This window comes from Ciona intestinalis, chromosome 11, assembly GCF_000224145.3.
Source record: "Ciona intestinalis chromosome 11, KH, whole genome shotgun sequence".
Lineage (NCBI taxonomy): Eukaryota > Metazoa > Chordata > Ascidiacea > Phlebobranchia > Cionidae > Ciona > Ciona intestinalis.
The window spans coordinates 762,502-772,343 of record NC_020176.2 but is presented as its reverse complement, the minus strand read 5'-3'; the positions used below and the strand labels follow the sequence as shown (position 1 = coordinate 772,343).

Below are 9,842 nucleotides of genomic sequence, written 5' to 3'. Positions count from 1 at the left end.
CCTACCCCCGACCGTATATTGTTATTATTATCACGTCATAATCATAATTGCCACGTATAATGTTAAGTAATTGATTTTAAATGGTCAGTTATATACCGTATTTGCTATTAAGAATGTTCATTTCCACCCCTTAACCCCCGATTGTAGAGATTTGCAAATTTCGATGATTGACATCTACTAAAAACGGTTTTCTTAAAGCTTAAATATTCATATAAGACATTTCACCGTTTTTAGAAAGTAACTTATCTTTGTTTTGTTTATTTAGAAAAATATAGTTGCTACATAAATCAATAAGCATGCGGTGACGTCATAGCTGATGACGTCATTTGAACGAAACGAGGCCGGATAGTATGACGTTGTAGTTGAGTGTGACGTCACCTTTCAACGTCAGCAACACTGACGTAGTGACCGGGACATTCGGCTGTGTGACGTAACAATAAATTATTATAAACTTAATAGGACATATAACGTCATCATGACGTCACACTTACGTCATGGTTCTCTGGAGGAGTCCAAGTAAATTGTATTGGTTTTGTTGAATCAACATCAACAGTTGATTTGAGAGGTTCGATGCTGAAACCGGCGTTCTGAGCCGATTGAATATTATCCACTGACCATTCACCGTTCTATTAATAATGATGAAATTATTAAATAAACGACGGGAAATAACAATGGTAAGAAAAAAAAACTTGTGTATAAATAATAAGGAGGTATATGATGGTTTCCACAATGACAAGTGTGATTCACAAGTTGTAGCCGCCACAATGTCATAAAATTTTCAACTTGAACGTTGAGTTATTATGTCCTGGGGGTTGTGGGTCAACTAAGGTTAAATATGAGGCCCCCTAGTGTGTTGTGGTGAAGAACCTCATTCATACAAAATAATATGATATTTTAAAAATGAGAGATTAGTCCAGTGCTGTGGATCAGTGGTTAGTACCCATGTGTTAATGAAACACCCGTGTTATATCGACTGTCTTTTTTCGACCATGCGAGGATAAAGCAAGTTACATTCAACCGATTACCTTCCTTGCAGCAAACGCGATGCTTTTGACACAACCAATGTCAAGCTTTCTCTGTGCAGGGGAAAACCCTTTCTCTGACACATGGCTCATGAAGGAAAGCAGAATATTTTTCATCGGGACGATTGCATCTGTGATGTAACAATGAAATATATCAGAAACAGCTCAAACCTGTGTGGTCCTTAATAGTTTATCTAAATTATCAACCATCAATTCCCCCCAAAAAATACTTGCAAAATTATTTAATTGGTAACTCATAAGCGGAGATGAGTATGAAACAGAACACCCGTGGTATAACGACTCTCAGTTAAAGCTAATATATCCGTAGTAAATTTTGTGAACCTCTGATGTGGTGCTGATATAGTTGGATGATTTTTATGTAAATCAATACAGTCCGGATCAAGTGCTAAAAAATACGTAACAAACAAAAAGACTAACCTTAAAGTTAATGCGGTTGACTTTATGACATGGAGTCCCATACATGGGAATTGAACCCAGAACCTTTTGCTTACCTCCGTTTGTATCTTTGTTTCCCCCGTCCGATGTCAGCGACTCAACAGGGACGTCTAGTGGATCATTCCCCTCAATAAACATCATGTGATCGTGAGCTTTACCTCGTAGTTCAATCACATGAGCTTCTTCCTGTATGACATCATAAAGACAATTGTTTGTCATCAAAAATTACAAAAATATAACAAAAAAACTTGCAGATTTTAACCAACGGCCTTAAACTCTATTTTAAAAAACTGTACCCTATGAGGAATACATCATTGCTTATATTTATGCCTTGCCAATTTGTAAACTTATGACCGTTCTATTTTATGTGTGCAAGGCCAAGCAGCATGGCATGCCAGAGTACTTCATTACCCCATAAAAGTATTACCAAATAAAAACTGGTAAAATGACCAGTATTGAATGTCGAAACATTGGTACACAAATAAATGATAGAAACGCTATTTTTTACTGTAAAATAATATTGTAAAATACCATACAATATATTACCGTATTAAATAATATTATCCTTGCGCCGTCTGAAAACTTAGTGCTTGGTTGATCTGGCTGGAACGTGACGTTTATCTCGTGAGATTCACCAGTACTGATGTTGCCTTCACACGGTACGCAATCAAATACGGCTGAACCGTTGTGATTTTGAGGACCTGAATTTAAACAAGGGGGTGTGATGGAAGTATTTAATGACATTCAAATTAAAGAGTTACTGATATTTAAATTCTAGTTTTATAACAACCTTATGCAAAACTAATCATTTTTTATTGTTTAAATATTCTTACATAAAAACGAGGTTTATTTAAAAACAACAACAACAAACCAACTAAAGCTTTTCTTTCATCACCACTTCTTGATATAAAATCAGGTAATTGTTGCAGATTATGATGTCGTAATAATGAACCACTGTCCAATCGAATGCTGTATTTAATCGCTAATGACGACTGGTTTTCCAGCTGATAAAAACAAAACAACTTAATCAAACAGATAAAAAACAAACAGTATAAAATAATAACCTTTCTTGTACAAAAAAAAAGACAAAATAGGATTATTTTTACTCAGTTTTGACTAATAATTTACAATTTATTAATTTCAATTTGCATCTCATATAAAATATGTGCTTTAGTAGTATTCTCTAGACGATTTTTAATTAATGTGCTTTAAAATAAAATGTTTATTATTTTCCTTAAAATTGCAAAGAATCTCATTTGAATGAGCAACGAACCGTGAAAGCAGTTGATGAGGTTTCCCCCGTGATCACATGACCTAGGTCGAGGAATCGTTGATTCGGAACAAGTTTAATGACCGGGGTGACCCCGTGACCTGTGAGACAAACGTCGAGCTCAGACGACGGGCCGATTATCTTCAACACTTCGTAAAACTGGGGAGAAAAGGAAGGGGTATGCTTATTGGTGGGGTCTTGTCGAGGAGGTGAGGTTTAAGGCAGGATTGGCCTATTACCCAAACGAGAATAAAAGAGTCATAAGGGGGCATGGGTGGGTAAGAAGTTGTTTGTGAGATAATTTGTTAATATGGGGAATAAAAGTGTTAATAGGAGTGAATATGGGGGGTAATAAGAGTTATGTGGGTAACAAGATGTTTGTTCGTTAAGGGGTTAATATGGGGGGTAATAAGAGTTATGTGGGTAACAAGATGTTTGTTCGTTAAGGGGTTAATGTCGGGGTAATGAGCCAAACCTAGCCAAAGTCCTAGGACCCATGACAGAGGACCAATATGTTATGTATAATGTAACTCCATATATATTATACTTATGATGCTAGTATATCAATACAAGAGAGCATAGCTCTAATGAAAGGGCATGGAGCTATTATTTGGCAGTCAGGCTAAAGTTTTATATGGCCACTGCTTGCCCGTGTATGAAAAAATGAAATTTATTTTGTCTCTTCTGTAATAATAAAAAAGAACAGGAAAGTTTACACAGGAAAAAGACAGGTAGTACGATAAAACAACAGTTTTTGAAAAACAAAAAAAAAATGGTAAAAACAAAAAAAGAGATTTTAAATACTTACCACTTTGCCCATATTTGGTGTGAAAGAGACAAGTATGGTGTGTGTTTCATCGGGTTTTAACGTTCGGAGTGCGTTCAACATTTGGAACGGCCCACTTGTATCAAGGACGGAAACTTTAAGCTGGAAAGTAGGGAGTGAATGAAGGTGGATGGAGTGGCAGATGAATGTAACTTACTTTATCCTTGTATGGTCGGAAAACGACAGTCGTTATAACATGGGTTTCATGCACCTCATGCCCGCTTATGAATTACCATGTATATGTCACCTTATTATGTGTGATTATTTAACTTACTTTTTCCTTGCATGACTGGAAAACGACAGTCGTTATAACATGGGTTTCATGTACGTCACTTTGTGTTCTTTTTTTATTTATTTTTATGTTTTTTTTTCTTCTAACAACATTAGTGACCATTGGGTTGAAGCAATTTAATAATGCCATAGAAAGTAATTGCATAATGACCTATAGTAACTTCCTAATGACCCATAATGACCTATAGTAACCCAACAATAACCTATAGTAACTTACCTCTACTGAGTTTTCAGATATGTTCTGAATACTGATTGGTTTAATCGCGTTTTGTCCGATAGAAACTTGTCCAAAGTCAGTGAGGCTGTGCCCTTGGTTGGATATTATGACAACGGGAGGTTTTATGACAGGACAATGGACTTCAAGGTATAATGTGTTTGCAGTGCTAAACGATGGGAGATAAAAATCATTGGAAAATGAAATAAAATGCTATGTTATAGATTACATAGTGGAAAATAACTCCTGAAATAGTTTATAATTTACAACACATAAATTAACATTGTTCATGTAAATAATAAACGAAGTGAAGACTAAGATCTTTATGTGTAAATTAAAGATGGTCCAAATAATATAAACATGGTTGACTTAGCGCATGTAATGCATATAACCCATACACAGACAGTAAATCTGGGGTGGCAGGCTAAATTAATCATTGAACATCGGCATCAAACTTGTTTTAAAGAATTCATAACTAACAATTCTTGCTACATTTTAAAAGCTTGACTGTATTCCACTTACTTGTATTTCAGCGACAAATCATCATCCGAGCACGACCCGGAAGCCACGAGGCATGGAATGATAAAAGTTTGAAATGAACCAGGATAATTGCGTGTTAGGAACGCATGAGCTGCTTTGTATGCTTTTGACCTGGAAAGTGATTATTGTGTTAAGGTTACATTGGAATTAGTTATGACTCTTCCAGCACCAATTTTGCAGACGAAATATAGGTATAATAGGCCTGGAAGCAACAGTAAAATTTGTAATATTATATATTTTGTCTCTTGGTAACTGTACTAGGCATCATGTACATGACCAAAAGGGTGCAAAATCAATTGAAACAAACATTTGCTAAATTCACTATAAATGAAAGATATTTTAAAATCCCAAAAACTAAAACTTCTGCTATAATATATTACCATATTCACTTTTACATCACAAGCAAACTGTAACACCACAAATATGACATCACAAACATACTGTTACATCACTAACATGACATCACAAACATACTGTGACATAACAAACATACTTATCATCAATTTCCTCTGGTGTAGGAAGAGGTGCGTCACTCGCTTGTTCCGAAGATTTTGCCGAACTTTTACCAGATTTCGGAGCAGATTCTCCAGTTTTGGGTTTTGCCGGAGTTTTGGGCGTTTTCTTCCCTTTTGGCTGGTTAGTTTGAAAAGATTTGTTTAAAAACAGCTTTAGTATAATAATTAAAACTAAAGAAGTTTTATAACAAAATAAAGTAAAAATTGAAATATGTTTATTTCACATTTACGTAATACCCACTTTGCATCAAATTAATAAAAAAACATAGAAATATGATACAAACCTGTTTTTCTTCTTCTAATTGCTTTTTAGCGAGTTCCTCCGCTTCTCTTATTCTCTTCTCCTCTTGCTCTTTCGCTTTCTCCTCCCTCATGCTCTCTATGACACGCACAGCTTCTTTTCTGACATCATATTCATGAAGTTTGGGGGAAAACTCCACAGTTATGTGACATTTCTAAAAAACACAAGTTTTAGCAACATCTTTAATTTGTACTCAACACCAAAGTATGATTTAAAACAAAGTTACCTCCCCTGGTTGAACCGTTCCTACTGAAGGTGTAATAGATATTGGGATATTATCTGGGACCATAAATTCAAATGAAGTGGGACCAACTTTTGCTATTTCCCCTTTACCTAAAGAACAAAAAACACCCAATGTTACATCACAATTTTCCTGGTAATTCAACTTTTTGTCGCTATCAAGTTAAAGGACACATTGGTATACAGTGGTAGCAGCGACGAGCCTTGAACCCATTACCTATGGGTTAGGGGCAAGTTGACACAGGTGTGCTAACCAACTGTACCACGGGCCAGACAACTCAAAAACTGGCAGGAGGTGGTTATACAACGAAACAATCTATAGAGTAAAATAATGTATTAGTGGCTTATCTGGTGTTTTTATACCAGATGAGCCACTAATACATTATATATACTATGCCTGGTAGCAGAAGTAACATAAATCTATAGAGTATTTGAATAAACTAACCAATCCTAGGCACAGGGTGTGTAAACTCATTTGAACTGATATGAGAGTTAACAACATGGAAGGTTGAGGTGGAAACATCGTCCAAAGCTGTTGCGGCAAAGTTGATGACCTGCGTGTTTGTTGAATATTTGATACAGTTTATTTATTTATTTATTTAGTAACTTCTCAACGCGGGGCAAAAAGGTCAACAATATTAATATAAAAAATAATAAACCAAATAACTGTTTTAATAAATCCTGCATTTGTAATTGGGTAAGCACTGGGGGAATTAAAAATACTTCGACGCGTAGTGATTAAAGTGGAATCTATGATGTTATGCACATATAGTAAGTCTTGAACAAGAAGTTTTAGAAATGTTAGTTTTCTTTCTTATTTCTCTTGTTTTATAGAAATTAAAAGTGTTAACTATAGAAACAAATTAAGTTGTAAAATAGAAACATTATAAACACCTGATGACTCAGCTCCAGTGGTGGGTGAACCCCCACTGCTCGACAATGGAGCGGGAATTCCCTATTTATCCCAGATTTACACAGGAGTGTGAAGTCATAATCACGAGCACGCTTAGCGTTGATTATGATGTCTATGTCAATTGTTTCAAGCGGTAAGATTGTCCCGAATCCATCATTGGGTTGAATATCAACGTACTGTTTAATGTTGAATGAATGATGATTTTGATGAATGGGATTTATCCTCGCGTAGCCGGAAAACGTCCGTCGCCATAACACGGGTGTTCTGTTTCATACACCTCGTGCCACTTTATAAGTTACCACGCATGTAACATTTGTTTTTTTTTATATGGCTAACAATTTAGACAACTCATTAGTGACCACTGGGTTGGAGCAATTGTCATTAATTCACTATTTTCATAAATTTTGATACAATAAACAAATCTATCAATATCTTAAATCTACCCTTATTTACTTTTACCCTTCTGCAATATATAACAAATGTTTTGCATTACCAGTTATCAACCAACTCATTAAACAACAACTTTAATCTATTCCAAGTGGGTTGGAACCCGCAGCACGGAATGCCATGGGTGCTAGGATTTAGGCCAGTGTAGGCACATTACCCCCTCAAAACAACAATTTACCTCAGGAATTCCAACAAAACCGAACAACTGGGGGAGAATTGAATGATTTGTCAACTTTACAGTTGAAACAACCGACTCGTGGATTCCACAGCAACCAAAGTCTACACTCGGTCGATCAAATTCAAGATCTGATGATGTCACAACGGCGTTTATGACGAAAGGAACGGGACGAGTTTGATCAGCAACTCGTATCACCATTGGTGCTTCAACGATCCCTGTCTCGATGTCAAACAAACCTCCGCTGTCCTCTGCCAGGGTTTGTCTGGATATAAATATCATATATATCATTAAATAATAGATGTAATATTAAACGCTTTATAAATGTCATATATAGTAGGGTGGGGGAAGACAGGACACCTTAGCACATAATATCCGAATATCCTGATCGCGTTTTAAACAATTAACAACAGTCTATAATTATTTGAATGTTATTTTCTTACTACCAAATGGAAGGATAAAGTAAGTTACATTCATCTAATAAACTTTAAAGCCAAATAATATTCAAACCTTGGTAGAAACTTGAGTTGAGCGGTAAATGTTTGCTTGGCTTGTATGTATCCTGTCTTCGGCAACAACTCCATGTGATTACGCAATTCCTTGGGAACTTCAAAGTTTAAACGAAGCGCAGTGCTCGCTCTAGTGGTAACATAGAGATCATAAAATAAACACAACATTCTTGTAATGATTTTTTTTTATATATTTGTTTGAACTTTCACCTGTTATGAACTACTATCTGCTCTTGGTACAACCTGTCATACATGCAAACTTTCAAATCCACATTCTGGGGAAAAATTAAAATTCATTAATTAACATTACATTGTTTTTATCTCTTCGAAAACGATAGTGATGATCATGTTTTTTAGAGAACAAAGAAACGGGAATTAACAGCAAAATGACATTTGTTTAAACACGCTATGGATAAAAAGTACGGAAAAGAGTGTCAATTAAAAAACGTGGTTGTTGTACACAAGTACTTTTTAAACAACTGAGCTAAAAATATTAAACAACAAATATAAAATGTGTCAAAGTTTGAAAACACATACACACCTGGCGTTCCAACCACACAGGGACATCAATGGCAACCGCTTTTGTTTTGATCAGAAGCTGAAACATAAGATTGATTATTTATGTAAAATATGTAAAGAATATTGGATTGTATTAGAATGTATTGGATTATAACTGTTTTAGTTTTCAGTGTTGAAGATCAGAATAATGTGTTAAGAATGTTTCAAGTTAAGGTTAAACAACTTTCTTTATATCTAATCAAAAGGTGAATAGTTGTGAAAAGTTTATTAGATGAAAGGGACGACTGTTTAGCATAAAATGTGTTGAAAACACCAACACTTTGTAATATAGCGGCTATGGATTCTATTTTACATCGGTAAGGTTTTTAAAGTCTTACAATTCAGGCCAGATTTGGCTCGCTACCTAGCAGATGTGGATAGTCATAACTAAGACTTGGGTAATTTTGTTGTTAGTGTGCAGTTTTTCTGGACTTCAATGAGCACCACAGACCACGGAAGGTTGATATACACTTGTATAGATATGGAATTGTGTAGAAATAACTCACCGGCTGTGACTCTGCGTCAGTGAATGAAATACGGAAGTTAGCTTGTATATCTCCAGGAATGCATGGGGCAAATATTATGTCGAGTTTGATTGATGAGAACGGTTCAATTTCACCACTCATTATCTACATAGACACAAAATAAATAAATACCATAGAAACACCATTATAGAAGTAAAATAAATCAATATTATTAAAACAATGGTATGTGCCTGGAAAAAATATTATACGTATATTTATTAAAACGGACTAATCTTCAACAATTTTACTCTCAAAACATTACACAAGCTCTTCCAAACACTTAACCAACCTCCCCAACTTTGAGTTCATCAGGAACTGCCTGATATTCGGTTGCCGGGGTAACAAACGTTATCTCATCTCCTTCGTCTCTGTAATCTGAAACAGAAAAACCTCATGCTCACTGTCGAGAAATAACACGGATGTCTTCTTATACACCAGACACACTTGGTGTGTTCATACACCTCATGCTTACTGTCGAGTTATAACATGGATGTCTTCTTATACACCAGACACACATGGTGTATTCATACACCTCATGTTCACTGTCGAGTTATAACATGAGTGTCTTCTTATACACCAAACACACATGGTGTATTCATACACCTCATGCTCACTGTCGAGTTATAACATGAGTGTCTTCTTATACACCAAACACACATGGTGTATTCATACACCTCATGCTCACTGTCGAGTTATAACATGGGTGTCTTCTTATACACCAGACGTACATGGTGTATTCATACACCTCATGCTTACTGTCGAGTTATAACATGGGTATACTTATACACCAGACACACCCAAGTGTAGTCATACACCTCATGCGCGCTGCTAAACCAACCTCCATGTTGTTCTTCATATTCTTCATCACCTTGAATCGGAAATTCCGTCATTTTCCCCAAAGTTTCAGCAGTTTGTGGATTGTCTGGTGATGGAAATGATTATTTATTACATGAAAGAATGAATAAAGTTAACTTAATTTATCCTCACGTGGCCGGAAAAAGACAGTCGTTATCACACGGGTTAACACCTCGTGCCAGCTTA

At 35.7% G+C, this 9,842-nt stretch overlaps 1 protein-coding gene across 1 annotated transcript in view; it reads right to left on the bottom strand.

Moving 5' to 3' along the window:
• Positions 1 to 228: 228 nt before the first annotated feature.
• LOC100180915 (cilia- and flagella-associated protein 74-like) overlaps positions 229 to 9,842 on the bottom strand; it is an 18,577-nt gene continuing 8,963 nt past the window's right edge. The window contains exons 19-40 of the mRNA XM_018814058.2: positions 9,640 to 9,723; positions 9,091 to 9,176; positions 8,784 to 8,906; positions 8,261 to 8,317; positions 7,930 to 7,994; positions 7,721 to 7,849; positions 7,214 to 7,475; positions 6,570 to 6,764; positions 6,121 to 6,229; positions 5,662 to 5,768; positions 5,419 to 5,589; positions 5,113 to 5,252; positions 4,602 to 4,730; positions 4,083 to 4,248; positions 3,557 to 3,676; positions 2,752 to 2,907; positions 2,350 to 2,482; positions 2,025 to 2,179; positions 1,535 to 1,664; positions 1,026 to 1,153; positions 492 to 626; positions 229 to 421 (exon numbers count right to left, since the gene is read on the bottom strand). Of these exons, the coding sequence (XP_018669603.1) occupies positions 323 to 421; positions 492 to 626; positions 1,026 to 1,153; positions 1,535 to 1,664; positions 2,025 to 2,179; positions 2,350 to 2,482; positions 2,752 to 2,907; positions 3,557 to 3,676; positions 4,083 to 4,248; positions 4,602 to 4,730; positions 5,113 to 5,252; positions 5,419 to 5,589; positions 5,662 to 5,768; positions 6,121 to 6,229; positions 6,570 to 6,764; positions 7,214 to 7,475; positions 7,721 to 7,849; positions 7,930 to 7,994; positions 8,261 to 8,317; positions 8,784 to 8,906; positions 9,091 to 9,176; positions 9,640 to 9,723 (2,879 nt within the window). The 3' untranslated portion in view covers positions 229 to 322. The remainder of the gene's footprint in view (positions 422 to 491; positions 627 to 1,025; positions 1,154 to 1,534; positions 1,665 to 2,024; positions 2,180 to 2,349; positions 2,483 to 2,751; positions 2,908 to 3,556; positions 3,677 to 4,082; positions 4,249 to 4,601; positions 4,731 to 5,112; positions 5,253 to 5,418; positions 5,590 to 5,661; positions 5,769 to 6,120; positions 6,230 to 6,569; positions 6,765 to 7,213; positions 7,476 to 7,720; positions 7,850 to 7,929; positions 7,995 to 8,260; positions 8,318 to 8,783; positions 8,907 to 9,090; positions 9,177 to 9,639; positions 9,724 to 9,842) is intronic.